This window comes from Palaemon carinicauda, chromosome 20 (assembly GCF_036898095.1).
Source record: "Palaemon carinicauda isolate YSFRI2023 chromosome 20, ASM3689809v2, whole genome shotgun sequence".
Taxonomy (NCBI): Eukaryota; Metazoa; Arthropoda; class Malacostraca; order Decapoda; family Palaemonidae; genus Palaemon; species Palaemon carinicauda.
Window position 1 is genome coordinate 71,591,167 of NC_090744.1, and position 19,253 is coordinate 71,610,419.

Sequence of the window (19,253 nt, forward strand, 5' to 3'; positions counted from 1 at the left end):
GTAGAGTAAAAAATTTGCTCGAATTTTACTTCGGATGTTGGAAAATTCGGATGTAGATACGTTCGTGTGTAGAGGTTCCACTGTATATATATATATATATATATATATATATATATACATATATATATATATATATATATATATATATATGTGTGTGTGTGTGTGTGTGTGTACATAATATACACACATATATAATAAGAAAGTTTATAAAATTAGGAGAAGGAGAAAGTAATATTAAGAGGGGGAGAGAGAGAGAGAGAGAGAGAGAGAGAGAGAGAGAGAGAGAGAGAGAGAGAGAGAGAGAGAGAGAGAGATTTACATTCGAACTGGGGGAGCAATTTCCCAAGATCGAGATCCCTGTTGCCCATCACCAAGTTATAATCAGTGCTAAATCTCAATGACTTCATCTAGGCATTCTCTCATTAAGAGGGTGGATGAGACCGAGCGGGAAGAGTCAGAGGGGAGGGAATCCTGCGAAAGAGGGAAAAGTTGGTCTTTCTTTCACTTCCAAGAAGACGCTAAGGGAAATGAATTCATTTAGGACTTCTTCCTCCTGCCATACTGTTCCCGCTGGGTGGATGGCCCCTCCAGATACTCATCACATGGAGATGCCTGCATGCAGGACTATCCTCTGCTTGCAGGGCAGTCAGTGAGGATCTGCCTAGATGGGTCCGCATATCATGCATCCTCAATGAAAATATGCATAACTTACCTTAAAATGAAAAAGATAAATTCAGTTTTTAGCTAGTAATCAAGAGCATGGAAGAGAACACAGGAAAATCAAACGGTGAGTGAGAGGAGGGACGATGCTTCCCCACTACCAAATGGTAATAACCCAAATGATTGTTGGCGCCTCGTTAAAATGTTTAGAGCTGCATTCCAGCTTTGCTGTTATCGTTACTCAAATGTAAAGAACGAGGGTTTGTATTTGTGTATGAACAAACTAAAGGTTTATGATGACTGAATACCACTTCAATTTTGAAAATAATCAAAACCAAATATCACATACCTTTTCTTCTCTACTTAATGCTTCTAGGAACTGCCATCCAGTATCATATTCACCATTCCTAAATGCTGCACTTATAATAGCATTGTACACTCTTGCAGGGACAGAACATAATTTTTTAAATATAGGCATATATTTCAAGGCTTCTTTCCATTGGCTAGTTCTTGCTAATGCTAAGCAAGCATTTTCACTTAAAGTGACATCAAAAATCTGTAAATAAAAAAGATTGAAGTTTATATATACAAGTCACTTTAGAAAGCAACAAAATGACTCTAGAAATGAACGAATCCTGCATTGATGTGGAAATTATAATATGACAAATTCGTAGATAATTTGTATTTTTCCTAAGTATGCAAACCTTAGCTATTTAATAGGGGTATTACTTTCGGCGTAGCTGAAATGACGAGCCATTAAAATTTAACGAGAGTTTACTACCCACACCGCTAGTTAGCGGGGGTAGGGGAGGGTAGCTTGCCCCCCCCACCCCCCACCCCCCTCACACACACCTGTGCTTGAGCTCACTTTGCTTGGAGATAGGACTTAAAGGGGGATAGGGCTGGCAGGCAAGTTTGATTAAATAGCTAAGGTTTGTATAGTTAGGAAAAATACAAATTATCTACGAATTTGTCATTTGTTCCGTAACTGATATACAAACCACTCTATTTAACAGGGGTGACTCACCCATTAGGAAGGGTGGACGTCCCAGCCAGTACTGGCTTTTTGGCTTTGCCCGGGGACTCGTTATTTGAGTGTGTCAGCACCCAAGAAACAAGGAGTCCCTGCACCTCGCTAGAACCTTGCTACGCAAGGACTGCAGCCTACGCAAGGTGTGTGTGAAGGTATAACGAAGTGTGACTCGTCCTAAGAAGGTGATCTGAAGTTCTTTAGATAGAAACTTGTAGACTAGGACTTTCCCAATACCACCTCGTGAGGGTATGGGAACGTGACAGTATTAATTTAATACTAGGAACACAAGGATACATGGTTTACCTGCAGTGATTTCAGGTCAGCCATGCAAAGAACCCACGATGCTGCTTTCCCCAAGAGAGGGGATGATGAAGAAAAGAATAAGGGCAAGTCAAACCTTTTCATTCATGCAGACTAAAACTGGATAACAATGCCCTCAACCTTCTGTTACTTGACCAATAAGGAGCTTGAGGTTTTAAACTAGCTGTTGTGCAGCCACCAAAGGGCCGATAGGGAACGTATCAACCCTCCTGTTGGTCACGTCTTGCAGGTAGTGGGCTGTGAAAGTTGTCTGGCGCTTCCACACCCCAGCTTGAAGGACCTGCGTCACTGAAAAATTCTTTTTAAGGCCAGGGACATAGCTACGCCCCTGACATCATGGGCTCTAGGGCGACGTGAGGCACATGAGGACGAATTGCAGCTGCTCTTTTAAGATATAGCCTCAAACTCTTTAATGGGCACAGAAGAAAATGGTCTGGGTCATCTGATACAGAACGGAGACTAGAAATCCGGAAGGAGTCGAACCGAGGATCCGCTACTCCCGGATTCTGAGTCTTAGCAATAAACTCAGGGACGAATCTGAACGTTACCTACCCCCATCTCCTAGAATGGGCGATGTCATACGAGAGACCATGAAGTTCACTAACACGCTTGGCTGAAGCCAAAGCTAGTAGGAACACCGTCTTCCAAGATAGGTGGCGATCTGAAGCCTGGCGTAATGGTTCATAGGGAGGTCTCTTAAGAGACCTGAGAACTCGAACCACGTTCCATGGGGGAGGTCTCACTTCCAACGGAGGGCAGGTAAGTTCATAACTTCGTATGAGTCGGGAAAGTTCCAGCGAAGAAGAAATGTCCACTCTTTTCAGCCTGAAGACTAGACTTAAGGCTGAGCGATAGCCTTTCACTGCCGAGACCGAAAGGTGCATTTCTTCACGCAAATACACAAGGAACTCCGCTATTGTTGGAATAGTGACACCAACCACAGAAGACTTTCCACTTTGCCTGGTAGACAGTTGCGGATGATTTCCGCAGATGTCCAGATATCCTGACTGCAACTTGTTACGAAAATCCTCTCTCAGCGAGGAGATGCTGGACAGTCTCCAGGCGTTAAGTCGTAGCGAAGCTACGGCTTTGTGGAAGATGTTGGCATGTGGTTGTCTGAGTAGATTGTGCCGTGGAGGGGGCTCTCTCGGTATTTCCGTTAGGAGTTGCAGGTCCGGAGACCATTCCGCGTGATGCCATAGCGGAGCTATGAGGGTCATCGAAAGATTAACCGATGTTTTGGTCTTGTTGAGCACCCTCCTCTTCAGACAGAACGGGGGAAAAGCGTAAACGTCGATGTTGTCCCTCCGTTGTTGGAAGGCATCTTGCCAGAGAGCCTTAGGGTCTGGGACTGGGGAGCAGTACATCGGAAGCTTGAAGTTCAGAGCTGTTGCGAACAGATCCACAGTCGGAGAACCCCACAAAGTCAGGACTTTGTTGGCTACTAGATGATCCAAAGACCACTCGGTACTCATAATCTGAGACGCTCGGCTCAGATTGTCGGCGAGCACATTCCTTTTGCCTGGAATGAAAAGTGCCGATAGCAGAATTGAGTGGACTTCGGCCCATCTCAGTATCTCTACTGCAAGATGGGATAGCTGCTTCGAAAAGGTACCTCCTTGTTTGTTGATGTAAGCCACTACTGTGGTGTTGTCGCTCATCACCACCATAGAGTGACCTGCCAGGTATTGTTGGAACTGTTGACGGGCCAGAAAGACGGCCTTCATCTCTAGAAGATTTATATGGAGGTACTTTTCTGATTCTGACCACAGGCCTGAAGTTGTGTGGTGCAGTACGTGGGGGCCCCACCCATTCTTTGAGGCGTCCGAAAACAGCATCAAATCCGGGGGGAGGACGAGAAGATCCACTCCTCTTCGTAGGTTCAGGACGTCCGGGGAATCGTAACCTTGATTCCAACGGGACTTGAGTCGCCACTGGAGGGATCTCATCCTGAGGCGACTGTTGGGAACTAGACGAGCCAATGATGAAAGGTGACCGAGGAGACGTAACCACAATTGGGCTGGAAATTCTTCTCGTCTGAGAAAAGGGCTTGCGACCTTCCACATCCTTGCTATCCTGTCGCCTGATGGGAAGGCTTTGTGGAGATTGATGTCTATAACCATGCCTAGATATACCAGTCTTTGAGTGGGAAGCAGAGAGGACTTCTCGAGATTTACCATGATCCCCAGATCTTGGCAAAGTCCCAGAAGTTTGTCCCGGTGTTGAAGAAGGGATAACTCCGAGTCTGCTAGGATCAGCCAGTCGTCCAGATAACGGAGGAGACGGATGCCGATCCTGTGTGCCCACGAAGATATTAGGGTGAACACTCTGGTGAAAATCTGCGGTGCTGTGGAGAGACCAAAACACAGCACCTTGAACTGATACTCCTTGTTGTCTAGGCTGAATCTTAAGTAAATCCTTGAAGACGGATGGACTGGGATCTGGAAGTACGCGTCCTTCAGATCCAGTGTACACATGAAGTCTTGCGGCCTCACTGCTAGTCTGACTGTGTCTGCGGTCTCCATGCTGAATGGAGTTTGTTTAACAAACTAGTTCTGAGCCGAGAGGTCGATGACTGGTCTCCAGCCTCCAGATGCCTTCTTTACAAGAAATAGAGTCGACTGAAGAAGCCTGGGGACCCGTCGAGGACCTCTTGGAAAGCGACCTTCTTCAACAGGGTCTGGACTTCTGCCCGAAGGGTTTGCCCCCTTGCTGATCCCATGGCAAGGGAGCTCAATGACACTGGATTCGTCGTCAGGGGAGGTAGAGATGTTGTGAACAGGACACAATATCCCTGACTGATTACGGAAATCGTCCAGGAATCGGCCCCGAGTTGCTGCCACCTATCTGCGCAACTTTGTAGGCATCCCCCCACTGGTGGACGTGCAGGGGGACTGCCAATCCTAGTGTTTGTGGCCTCGGCTGCTCCCTCTAGGATTCTTACCTCCTCTAGAGGACTTTTTGCCTTTCCTGTCCTTAGGGCTTAGACACCACTGTCTTCGCTGCTGTCGTCGGTTTCACGGTCTTGGTCGGACGGGACTCTTGTGGCGCTGGAGGCTTATAGGGCTTAGATGTCAAAGCCCTATGAAGGAGGGAGTCTTGGTGGGACTTCCTCTACCTCTCAGCGGCCTGTTCCACATCCTTAGGCTCAAACAATTACGTTCCTTTTAAGGAAGAATGCCTGAGCCTATTTATCTCGGTGCTAGGGACCTTCTGATGGAACCTCTCAGCCACCGCGTCCCAACGTTTCAGGATGGTGTTCGCCCACAAGTTCGAGACTTGGTGGGCCAGAAACTCGATCGTGCGAGTGCCTGAGAGGTGGAACGTCTCCATAGCTTTCCTGGTACGTTCTTTGGAGAAGTCCTCCGAGCGTATCAGGATACCTAAGGTCCCTAACCAGATATCCAGCCAAGAAGTGGCTTGCATAGCACACTTCGCAACCTTTTCCTGGTTAAGGATCTCGGTTGCCGAGAATTAGACCTGCCGGTTGGAGAGTCTCTCAAGAGGGACTCCCCTGGTAAGCTGTTCCAGCGAATGGTGGAGGGGAAGAGCTAAACAAGGCTCCTCCAAGATCTCAAAGTACCTCCTTTGCTGTACACAAGGAGGTGGGAGAAGCTTGTTGCTGGCACTGGAACGGTTGGAGGAGGACAACTCAGAGAGCTGAACAGCGATCTTGTCCCTGGTGCTCTTAACCCCCTCAGACCAGGGCAGGGCCACACTGGTCTTAGGAGGTTTTTGAGTGCCAAATACGCGGTCCAAGACCGTGTCTTTGCCCTCTCGAGGGGGAATTTCTGGGTCGGCAAACCCATTGAGAGCCCTCATAAGAGTCAGAACCAGCCAAAATGCATGCTCTGACTCTTGTAGTTCTCCTCCGGATGTTGGACTTGCAACGAAGTCTCCCGTCCACAAAGGCTCTTCTTGGGGAGATTCGCGGACGTTCTCCGAGTGGCTAGCTGGCTCTGTCCTAAGTCTCGTCAAGGATTTTGGTACCGTCTTCGAGTCCTTCGACTCCTTCTTGGGAAGGATGTGGGACTCTAACATAGACAGTGGCAAGTTCCCTTCAGCCCCTACCCGAGAAGACTTTCCAACGCGAGGTGGGGTTTCCCTCATTGGTGCGATGGGGGAACGTCTCACCTCACGTGACTCCCTTGAGGACGGGAAGTCCTCGTCCGGCAGGGAGGGAGAAAAAGTCTGGGGAGTGAAGGAACCTACCTCGAAGGCTTGCGAGGAGTCAACTTAGTTCTCGGAGAAGTCACCGCGTATGGAACTCCTCTTTTTCTCTTCAGAGGGGCAGAAACAGCCAAGGATCTGTGACCTAACTCAGAGAGAACAGGCTTGAAAGCCTGGACAACTGCTCTGATTAGCGCACCGAACCATGGCTGTCGACTGACAGACGCGCTGTCAGACACTCCCTCTGGAGGGACAGGAATCGACGGATCCCTGGGAGGAGTTTCCATAGGGGGGTTCACCTGAAAAGAAGAAAAAGGGATCCTGGACCTTTCTGGATGTTTCCCTTCCGCCGCAATGCGCGCTGTTATGCGCTTGCGGGGAGGAGAATGCGGCAATGGCGACATTGCCGTGCGTTGTCCAGCACCCTCGCGCGCGAGGGGGTATTGACGCTCGCGCGGGGGCGCGTAATGGTGCTCGCGCAATGGAGAATACCCAGGGTCGCGCGCGAGCAATTGCGAGGGCGCGCATGGGTGCGCAGGAGAGTGATGGCACGTATGAGCGCGCGCGGGAGACTGTGGGCATACAGGAGAGCGCGCAGAAGACTGATCGCGCATGCGCGGGAGAGCATTCGCGCGCGCATGGGCGCACCGGATCAGGTAGTTGGACACGCAGGCATGCGGGCAAGAGTTCGCGCGCCCCAGTAGATGTCGTAGGGCGCGCGCGTGCAGGAGAGATACCCCTGGGACGCGGGCGCGCAGTTGGAGCCTCTGTGCGTGGGCGTGCATCTTGTGGGCGCGTGTCAGGGTGGTGGCGAGCAACTGCAGGAGAGAATGGGCGCGGGCGCGCGTATCCTCGTGGGAGCAAGAGGGTGACTGCGCGTGACTGCACGATGGCAGGCGCTGGCGCGCTGGAGACAGCAGTTGGCGCGTTGGCGAGCGCTGGCACGTAGGAGAAGTCTTCCTTGACTTCCCAACAGCGCCCAGATCCAAAGATCGTGGGCGCACAGGAGAGATCGCTGTGTGTGGGCGCTGGCGCGCGGGAGAGTGCTGGCGCGCAGGAGAGCGCTGGCGCGCAGGAGAGCGCTGGCGCGTTGGAGAGTACTGACGAGTTGGAGAGCGCTGACGCGTAGGAGAGTGCTGGCGCGCAGGAGGTTGCTGGCACGCAGGAGGTTGATGGCGCACAGTGGCGCGCTGACGCGCACGTGAGCGCTGACGCGCACAGTGGCACGCTGACGCGCACGTGAGCGCTGACGCGCACGTGAGCGCTGGCGCGCTACCTCAGACAAAGCCTGGCGCGCATGCTCATCTTTAGCATGGCGCGTAAGGGACGTATGCGCGCGATGGCGCGTAAGGGACGTATGCGCGCGATGGCGCGTAAGGGACGTATGCGCGCGATGGCGCGTAAGGGACGTATGCGCGCGATGGCGCATACGCCCTTTATGCCCCGTAATAGGGTTTGATGCCTGACGAGCATGCAAGTCAGGTTTTGTAGGCGCGTAGCGCACATCAGCTCTCAGGAACGGCGACTGCAGGTCAGCAGGTCTGTCTGGTGGAAGGTCAACGTGTCCTTTGGAAGGACGACCTTCCACCGAAGGAGATCGCGAACGATCCGCTGAGAGGTCCAGGACCATAGCAGGCTCCTCTGCGGCGGACTGCAACGGAGATGGTGAACCAAAGAGGCGCCTCCTCACCGCAGGTGAAGGAAGGCCTCTCTGGCGAAGAGGAAGGCGAGACTTGCGACGGATATACCCTCTGGGGGCCGTTGGATCAGCAAGCTGACCTTCTGCAGTCCTCCGAAGAGGAGTCCCTGAAAGTAAACTTCCCCGAGGGAGAGCAACACCAGCAGGAGAGACTGTTGGACTTAGTTTCTCCCTCGTTGGTTGAGCAGGGACGGGGGAAACTAAGCCTTCAGCTGCTGCGGGATTTGAAGAGGCAGAGGTATTAGGAGATACCGTATTGGATACCTCTGACACCACGTCGACAATCGACAGAGGATCAACCTCTGCGCCAAAGTCGGCGATTGCTTGACAGCGGCACCCAATCGGGTGTAGTCAAGTAATGCTTCCTTGGAGGGCGAACCTTCGAGCCCCAAGGAAGACCAAAGCTGCAATAAATGGGTTAATGACACATCCTCCCCCGGGGGGAGAGGTGGAGCTGCCTCGCTAGGGGAGGCAACGCCATCTCTCGAACCCCGAGCTTGGAAAACAGTACCATGGTCTACGCTACCACTCGACAGTCTCTCGAAAGAGACCGATCGAGTGGGAGCTTCGAAGGAGGTTTGGGCCACGGAAGAAGAGTCCTTGGGTTTTTCTCCTTTCAAAGAAACCTTCGAAGGAAAAAGATCCCACCTGGACTTCTTCTTACGTCGCCGAGAAAACCTCTCCCACTGGGAGGTAGACCACTCCCTACACTCACCACACTTGTTATTACTGTCACACCGTTGACCTCTACAGTAAGGGCAAAGGGTGTGAGGGTCTGTCTCAACCGCCAACATGAATGTTCCGCAGGGGCGGTCGGGTAATCCAGGACAGGTGCGCATAATAGCAGAGGCCAACTTCACACACAAACCTGTCAAAAGAGAAAGCAAAAAAGCATTACAGTGAACCCTCGTTTATCGCGGTAGATAGGTTCCAGACGCGGGCGCGATAGGTGAAAATCCGCGAAGTAGTGACATCATATTTACCTATTTATTTAACATGTATATTCGGACTTTTAAAACCTTCCCTTGTACGTAGTACTGTTAACAAACCACCCTTTAATGTACAGAACACTTAATGCATGTACTACAGCACCCTAAACTAAAACAGGCACAAATATTAAAGGCGATTTTATATCATGCGTTTCCTAAACACCTAAAAAGCACGATAAAAAATGGCAACCAAAGTTTTGTTTACGTTCATCTCTGATCATAATGAAGAAACAAACTCATTTAGTGTACACATATATGTATAGGTTAGTTTTTGCATCGATTATATTGATTATACAGTACTGTATGTTGATTTTTTTATTACCAATGTTTTAGTTTACGTATTTTTCTTAGGACTTCCAAATGAAATCTTTTTCTTTATGACGCCGCCTGAAACGACGGCGTGTACGCTCAGTAAACAACCACGCTCAGAACAAACAAGGCATTTAACGCGCATGATGATAGTGATAAATAATGATACAGTACATACAGTATTTACAGTAAAAGCATTTACAAAATATGTTACCTTACAAATATAAATTATACAGTATTGTACGTAGCAAAGCAGGAAAACAATTTACGAGAGAGAGAGAGAGAGAGAGAGAGAGAGAGAGAGAGAGAGAGAGAGAGAGAGAGAGAGAGAGAGAGAGAGAGATTGTTTTACGTACGTAAATGTAAATTTTAAACAAAAAAAATATGATAGGTTACAACATGTAGACTTTTAAAACCTTCCCTTTAACTTAATGCATACAGTACGTACATTACTAAACTATAAAACAGGCAGTAAGAATATTAAAGTAAAAAATAAAGATTGTTACTGTACTCACCACGAAAGAAGTTGAAGAAAAACTTGAATGGTGATGGCGATGAATTTTCTGCACAGTAGAAATGATGATGATGAAGCTGATGATGTGTTCTACTGTGCAGTCAATGATAGTATTTTACGTCTCTTCAGACGGAGGTGTCTTTTCCTGGGACACCTCTTCAACTTCTTCCTGGGAAACTTCTTCAATTTCTTCCGAAGGCGTACTAGCAGGAGGAACTGGCTCTTTTTTGCGAGGCTGGAAGAACATTGTGATCGGAAGTTGTTGCCGCTGCTTCTTTTTTCGATCCAAGAGCATCCTGTAGGGAGTCATGATGTCATCGACCTTGTTGGAGAATTGCATCGAGCGAACCATATCCTCGTCCCACTCTTGTAACATTTCTTTCGCCTCCTTGATATGGTTGCAGAACTTGGCAAGCCGTTCTAATGTTAAGCCCGTTTCTTCGACATTTTCTTGGGTCTCTTCCTGGGTATCACTCTCTTCCTCACTTGCCGATTTCGTCAGGTCTTTGAGGTCTGCGTCAGTTAGGGGCTGGGAATGGCAGTCCAACAACTCGTCGACGTCTTCAGTCGTCATGTCGCCAAACCCGTCACCTCCAATTATGGCAGCCAACTGCACAGATTTCCGTATTGCAGAGTGTTGGATTTCCGACGGAGTAAATCCCTTGTCGTCGTAAACAATATCGGGCCACAACTTCTTCCAGCTCGCATTCACGGTTGCAGGTTTCATCTCTTGAAGTGCCTTCTGAATATTCTGCAGGCACGTGGCTATGGTGTACTGCCGCCAGTACGCCTTCAAGTTGAAATCTTCATCCTCGTCATCTTGGGCAGCATCCACACACGCAACGAGGTCCGCCAAGGTATTCTTCGTGTAGAGGGCCTTGAACGCCCTGATAACCCCCTGGTCCATCGGTTGAATTAATGACGTGGTGTTGGGTGGCAGGAACTCAACCTGAATGCCCTCATGCGACAGGTCAGTTGCGTGTCCACCAGCGTTATCCATAAGGAGAAGGATCTTGAATGGCAAGCCCTTCTCTACGAGATATTTGCTGACTTGCGGGATAAAACACTGGTGGAACCAGTTGGAGGTCAGCATCTTCGTAATCCATGCTTTTTGATTATGCATCCAGTACACGGGAAGGAGATTCTTATTTTTATTTTTCAAAGCGCGAGGATTTTTCGACTTATAAATAAGCCCCGGCTTTAACAAAAATCCAGCAGCATTGCCACACATCACGAGGGTAGCGTGATCCTTGAATGCCTTAAAGCCAGAGGCTTTGGCTTCCTCTTTGAACAGGAAAGTTCGCGACGGCATTCTCTTCCAAAACAAGCCAGTCTCATCCATATTAAAGACTTGTTCCGGCTTGTATCCACCTTCGGCGATAATATTCTTGAACGTCTGGTTCACGTAAGTTTCAGCAGCGGCAGTGTCAGCGGAAGCAGACTCCCCATGCAGGGAAACGCTTTTCAGGGCGAAGCGTTTCTGAAACTTCGCGAACCATCCTTTGCTTGCGGAAAAACGTTTCTGAGGCTGGGAATCAGTGGATGTCCCTGGTTGAGGATCATCTGCATCATCATCATCTTCAGCATGGTTGCCGTCGTCGTCTTTAGGTTCCTTTGCAGCAAAATTCTCATATAAACTCAAAGCCTTTGTTTGGATGGTGTTCGTATCCAACGCTATGTTCTTCTTCCGGCAGTCGGCAATCCACACAGCTAAAGCACCTTCCATGCGTACGATCGTTTTATTACGCGTTGTAACGACTCGCTTCGCTGATCTGCTAAAGGTGATTGCAGCCGTCTTTCTAATGTTCGCCTCGTCCTTTTTGATATAGCGAACGGTGGATTCGTTGATGCCAAAATGGCGGCCGGCGGCCACGTAACTTCTACCATCTTTTAACATGTCGAGAAGCGTAACCTTCTCAGCTATCGTCATCATCCTTCGGTGGCGTTTAGGCTCACTACCAGCCTTAAGAGAAGCAGAACGCTTGGGAGCCATTACAGTAGGATTTACGTACAGTACTGTAACAAAAAGTTCAACTTAAAAAGGTCGCACACAGCACAGATTAAACTTCACAAACTTAAGAACGTCTACTCAGCGATACGCGGTAAGAGAAAGTGAACGATCCAGCCCCGCGAGAACTTTGATGCTGCGGGTAGAAGATGCGGGCAAAACACCAATCACAGGCTAGATAACAAAACTTGAGTTCTGATTCGTCATCTATCAGCGCTTGAACCAATCACAACCCGTCTTACAGTACTATGATGCGTTGGTTACTCATAGAAGATGCCCCGCGCATACTGAACGTACGTAGATTAAGTACAATACCGTAATAATAATAAATAATGATAATAATACTGTACAGTAATAATAATAATAATAATGATAATAATAATAATAATAATAATTTTATTAACAACAACAACAATAATAATAATAATAACAATAATAATAAAAATTTACGTACACTATTTTACGCCTCTCTCTCTCTCTCTCTCTCTCTCTCTCTCTCTCTCTCTCTCTCTCTCTCTCTCTCTCTCTCTCTCTCTCTCGTACGCTTATTCGAAATGTGATTTTTGCAACAAAGAATATTATTGGATGCAGTACTGTACTACGTACGTATACATACAAAAGATTCATGGAAAAGAAGCACATCCATTACAGTACACACCATTCTAATATGGTATGACTGCATCTGATTTGCGTTTCATGTTCGATTTAATTTTACTACGTACTGAATTATCGTATGATCACATTCTCTTTTCGTGTTTTATTTCTTTCTGTGCTGAATTATATATCATATGTAATGCAATGAACAATCAGTAAGAGCAGATATTACTAATTACAGTATTTATGGAATTACAGGTAACAAAATATCGTATTTGGGGGTCTTCAGATTTCGCGGTATTTTCGAATTTTCCGGAAAATCCGCGATATGTATATATATATGGGTTATGGAAAAACCCCGCGAAGTGGTGAATCCGCGATTGTCGAACCGCGAAGTAGCGAGGGTTCACTGTAATGGCTGCCAAAGAGCGGCGAGGATGAAAGAGGACACGTCCATCTACCATCCGAGCCGAGAGCAAAGTGAGTTCAAGTACAGGTGTGTGTGAGGGGGGGGGAGCAAGCTACCCTCCCCTAACCCCGCTAACTAGCGGTGTGGGTAGTAAACCCTCGTTAAATTTTAATGGCTCGTCATTTCAGCTACGCCAAAAGTAATACCCCTATCAAATAGTGTGGTTTGTATGTCAGTTACGGAACAACTTTCTTTTGTAACATGAAAAATTTGAAAGTAATTTGTATTTTTCCTAACAATAAAAACCTGGAGCTATCTATTATGGTTCATCTTTCAGCAAAGCTGGAAGACTAGCAATTAAAACCTTTAAGCAAGGTGGCAACTAGCCAAGCCGCTAGTTAGCAGGAGAGTAGTAAGGGGTAGTGGGGGTTGCCAGATAGCCCTCTCACTAACACACCAGTGTATTTGAGCCACTTTAGATTGCAGGCAGGACTTACTATGGAGGACAGGTAATGGCAGACAATTTGTATAAATAGCTCCAGGTTTGTATTGTTTGGAAATATACAAATTACTCTCAAATTTGACATTTATTCACACACTACTAAAAATCCTGTGATTTATTAGGGATGATTAACCCATTAGGAGGGTGGAAGTCCAACAAACTAGCTTGGCCATTGACCAAGGTTTTTCTGTATTGGCTTGGCCTGTTATTGATATAAACCCTGACACCTCACTGGACCTTTGTACAATGCACGGATAGCAGCCTGAGAAAACTAGCAATGTGACTATTTATGTAAAAATATTCCCATATAAATAAGAATGTTGACATCAAACATAGAATTTTCCCAATACCCACTCTCCTCTTGTGGGTCGCATCTTGCAGGTAGCGGACGGTGAAGGACGTCTGACGCTTCCACACACAAGCTTGCACTACCTGTGTCACAGAGCAGTTATGTTTAAAGGCCAAGATGTACTTATGGCCCTGATGTCATGAGCTCCAGGTCAGTAAGCAGGAGGGTAGCGATTAACTGCATGGTCAATGACTCTGCGAATCCAAGCTGAGATAGAATGTTTTTGACACTACAGTACTCTTGACCTTCCCCGTGCTGGCGAAGAGTGCTGACACCCGGGGACGAGCTGCTGCAGTGCGTTTACAGTTTTGTAATACTGTACCTCAAACTCCTCACTGGGCAAAGTAACAGTTGATCTGGCTACAGAATGAAGACTCTCAATCAGAAAAGACCCGAAACTAGGATCTGCTACTCCCGGATTTTGAGTCTTAGCAATAAACTCAGGGACGAAGCTAAGCGTTACCTTCCCCCATCACCTTGAATGGACGATGTCGAAGGATAGTCCATGAAGTTCATTAACTGTCTTGGCTGAAGATAATGGGAGTAGGAATATCGTATTCAAAGTGAGGAGCTGGTATGTTGCCTGGCGCAATGGTTCATAGGAAGCACCCTTCAGGAACTGAAAGACATGAACCAAGTTCCAAAAAGGAGGTCAAGGATCCAACAGGGGGCAAGTAAGCTCATAACTTTGTATGAGATGAGACAACTCCAACAAAGAGGAAAGATCAATGCCTTTCAGTCTAAAAGCAAGGCTTAAAGCTGATTGATTGATTAACTAATTGATTTATTGATTTGAGGTTTACTGGGTCGATCTGTGACGGCCGGTGAAAAGGGTCCTTCTTTACACTTTTCTAATATAAATCTTCCAAATATACTAGAGAAAGATAAAAGCATGGAATGCAGAGGTTACAACCCTCGCGCGATCACCTTGTGGGTGTCGTGTATTCAACAAGGGCGTGTGAAAACCACTATTCACAGACTGTCTTCCATTTAGATAATTCCTTCATCAAAGGGGAGGGCCGTGACAGGCCCTAGAGAATACAGTTGGACTACCCCACTGACACCTACTACTCGCGCTCTCCAGGTCATCCTTCTGTTTTGGACTTGCCCGCAAGTTGTATATTTTTGTGCTCAGTGTTTTTGCAAGTGATTGTCGTTAATTCAACATGACTAACGCTGCTACTTCACCTTTACCAATGTTAAGTACCATAGTTTGTTTTGACAGTTTTTTCAGTACCGGGCATTTGTTCTCTTTCCAGTAATGTGGATTTTAATTTTGGAAGAGGCTTGGCCGTCCTCGGTGACGGCAGCCATTTTGGTTTTGTTCGATTCGGTTGTTTTTCAAGTTAATATTGCCCATCTGGTACTCTGTCATCTAGGTTATATCACTTACGTTTTATGACCATTTTTATTATCACTATTTATTATTGGTTTTTACTATGGTATTTATTTGCTAGCAAGTCCAATTTGGACGAAGAATATCGATCTAGTCTTTGTTATAGTAATGTACACGCCTCAGGATGGTGCTCGTTTTAGACTATATCTTTATGTTTATTTGTTACGTTGTCGTTATTCTTCGTTCTTGGTTATTACAAAACGAGAGAAAGGGGTAACTCGTGACTGAGAACAGAAAACGGGAACCCCAATCTCTCGCTCCCGTGGTTACAAAATCAGGACCTAATAAGCACACAACACTATTATAAGTGTATAATAATAAAATTGTAACATCAAATACAAGACTACGAACGATGAATAACGTCTGCTAAAACCTAAATTAAAGGGAAATAGTCGACTGACGAACGCCTCGGGGGGCGGGTACTAAACTATAATAAAGCTAGAACGTTATTCTTGTTCGCAGATTGGACTTGCTAGCAAAAAGTACCATGGGAATTAATAACGATAATAATAATGATGGTTCAAAAAGGCATAAAGCCAGGGCTTAACCAAGAACCTAAGTGACAGAATACCAAACGGGCAAGACTAAGATGAACTCCCAGCAAGGCAAGGGAAAAAACAATGGCCGCCGAGGACGCGGACGGGCCCAGACGGTAGTGATAAAACAGACTATGCTGAGTAGATGACAAAAGCCCGGTACTACAAAAAGCTGTCAAAACAAACTAGGGTACTTAACATTGGAATGGGTGAAGATGGAGCTTCGGTCATGACGAAATAAATCCACAAGAGTGAAAAAAGCCGAGAGCACAACAATATACACACACGCTAGCAAGTCCAAATTAGAAGGATGTTGTTCAGATGGCGCTCGCGTCGGGGCGTGGGTGGCGTGGCTCTGGTAGCTTGGCTGGTGCCTCTGTATCGGCCCATCCCTTTGACGAAGGAATTAACTAAATGGAAGACAGCCTGTGAATAGTGGCTTTCACGCGCCTTTGCTTTATACACGACACCCACAAGGTGCTCGCGCGAGGGTAGTAACCTCTGCATTCCATGCTTTTATCTTTCTCTGGTATACAGTGAACCCTCGTTTATCGCGGTAGATAGGTTCCAGTCGCGGCCGCGATAGGTGAAAATCCGCGAAGTAGTGACACCATATTTACCTATTTATTCAACATGTATATTCAGACTTTTAAAACCTTCCCTTGTACGTAGTACTGTTAACAAACTACCCTTTAATGTACAGAACACTTAATGCATGTACTACAGTACCCTAAACTAAAACAGGCACAAATATTATAGGTGATTTTATATCATGCATTTCCTAAACATGCTAAAAAGCACGATAAAAAATGGCAACCAATGTTTTGTTTACATTTATCTCTGATCATAATGTAGAAACAAACTGGAGGTAGAGCTTTGCTTATTACCCAGACATATTTCCCATACTTTTCCCTTAGAACTACATCACATCTTCCTACTTTAGATATATAGATATATATATATATATATATATATATATATATATATATATATATATATATATATATATATATGTATATATATATATATATATATATATATATATATATATACACATATATATATATATATATATATATATATATATATATATATGTGTGTGTGTGTGTGTGTATATATATATATATATATATATATTTATATGTATACACATATACATACCTACATATATACATAAATACATGCATACATATATATATATATATATATATATATATATATATATATATATATATATATATATTACTGTATATATATGGGTTATGGAAAATATCCGCGAAGTGGTGAATCCGCGATGGTCGAACCGCGAAGTAGCGAGGGTTCACTGTAATTGGAAGATTTTATCAGAAAAGTGTATTAGAAGGACCCCTTTTCACCGGGCGCCACAGGTCTCTCCCCAGAAATAGATTTTTCCTTCGTCAAAATCCCTTTATTCTTATCATATTATTGTGTGATTATGGTTCTGTATTATATAACCTTGAGAGCGTGGCGTAGAGTGCTCGTTTTTCTGTTACTACAGTTACGAGATACCTATTCTCTCGTTTTCTTTATTAAGCTCGAGTAGAGGAGGTGGATTTCCCGTTTTCTGTTTTATACGATCACGAGTTATTCCTGTCTTCTCTTATTCTCCGGGTTGATGATATTACGTTTAATGATATTCCTGTTTTATTGATGTGGTTACTGTTAATAGAGCTAGCACTATTAATAGGTTATGTTAGTGTATGAGTCATTATTTGGGATCGCTTTATGCCGACACCCTTAGCTCCGCCTTGAGTTATACTCCGCTATAATGGATACTCATTGGGTGAGAACTAGTCAGATATTTGGAGTGCAACGGTGAAATCCGGCACTCAGACTCCGGCTGAGGCCTTTTGCACACGAACCTTTGTCATGATTGATCACAATTACATTATTACGGTCCTTTTTCATCGAATCTCCGGCTTCACTGGAGATAACACAGACGTTCACCATTGAGGTTAATATAATCGTACCGCTGAGGGTCACGATTTCACGATGACGGACCTTTGTCACCAGATCTCCGGTACAAACAGTAATCAATCAGACGATCAGAACCAGGGTACGAACCCTTTTTCATGAATAATCACAATTTCGTTATTACGGTCCTTTTTCATCGAATCTCCGGCTTAACCGGATATCACACAGACGTTCAGCATTGAGGTTAATATTAGCTTTCCTCTGATGTTTACGTTTTCACTATGACGGACCTTTGTCACCGGATCTCTGGTGGCAACAGAGATCACTCAGACCACGGATGGCCAATCTTTTGTTTTAGCTGTAAAGGAAAGGTTTTAACATGAATACAAAGTAAACTGTATTTACTTTAATGACACTTTGAATTTGCGTTGATAATATTCATTAGCTATTCTTGAAAGTCCTCATGAAAATATATGAACATAATTAGCAATTTTAAAGAAAAGTCATTCAATTTACTATCTTTGGGGTATAGTGCGCCACTTGTAATCATGCAATGCGACACTGTTGGCGCATGCGCCATAGGTTGGCCACCCCTGACTCAGACGATCAGAACCGGGGTTAACATTATTTTACCGGTGAGGTTTATAGTTACATGTTACGTGGTTACTGGATATTAGTATTCTATTGATTCATCTGTTCACTGACCAGAGTCTCAAGGAACAGTAGATAGCCTCTCATGGCATGGTTGGTTTCGACCTGGCTTTTCATTAGAAGGGGCTAGCGTTCGGTCCCAAGTACTGAGTAGAAATTTATTTCTATTTGAACACGATGTTGTATGGATATTTATCCATATTTATACATTTATAATTAAATATATGCATAAATATAGACATTATTATTAGTTATAGTTATACGGTTGATCCCAGCCTGTGAATAGGATCACTAACCAGAGTTTCAAGGAACATCCAGACTTATGTCTCCTTTCTTTTACAGAAGGTCCGCCTACATGGTATGGTTCCCGGAGTCATGCACGCTCTGCTACGAGCTGTCCTCCCTACTGCACCCCCATGATGTAAGTTGGTTCTAATATGTTTCTTTTTGGTATACTTTGGCGATGATTTAATTTGATCTGGATTTATGTATGCATTGCTTATTGAGGAGAACGGTCTTCTCCTTCATCACTAATCCCCTCACTTCTTTCAGGATGATGATGAATCTCTCCGGCCTGCAAGAGCGGCTCTCCGCCCTTGGGTATCAAGGTTTGGAAGGAATGCTCCATCTAGAGGACCCTATCTCCTCGGAGTGTCCTCTCTAGGGTTGGACATCAACCCCATGGACGGGCAGGTAGGTGGTGATGAGTTTTGAGCTTTCAGCTTTGCAATTACCTGCGTCACCGACCTAGGACCCTCAAAGGATCCTGATGTTCATATTACCTTGCATAAAACCGTGACTGCTAAGAGCCAGGGGTAGGGTTAAAGAGCAGATACAACACTTTCTAGGGCAAGCCAAGGGACTATGACGGAGCTCAAAGATATGGCGGTGAGTCGGATCCGTTCAGGGACTCGGATGACTCCCCCTACAACCCCAGGCGTATCGAAGTAACCTCCTTCGATAAAAACAACACATAGAAATTTGCCTTACATGTCCCATATATAGCTGGTACCATAACTCTGGATGGCATAGACGTCCTCCCTCTGGAGGACCTAGAATTTACTCTCAGGGACTAGAATTCCCATTCAACGGATTCGTTCGATTGAAAGAGCATGCCTTGGTTAGGTTAGACAAGGTACCGAAGGTAATGGTATTATTTCCTAAAGGGCAGGCCCGAT

The 19,253-nt window shown here is 45.7% G+C and overlaps 1 protein-coding gene across 2 annotated transcripts in view; it reads right to left on the minus strand.

The window, feature by feature from the left end:
* mldr (mitochondrial ribonuclease P catalytic subunit) overlaps window positions 1-19,253 on the minus strand; it is a 445,834-nt gene that overhangs the window by 218,127 nt on the left and 208,454 nt on the right. For both annotated transcript variants that reach the window (XM_068344058.1, XM_068344057.1), the window contains exon 3: window positions 1,010-1,216. In XM_068344058.1, the coding sequence (XP_068200159.1) occupies window positions 1,010-1,216 (207 nt within the window). The remainder of the gene's footprint in view (window positions 1-1,009; window positions 1,217-19,253) is intronic.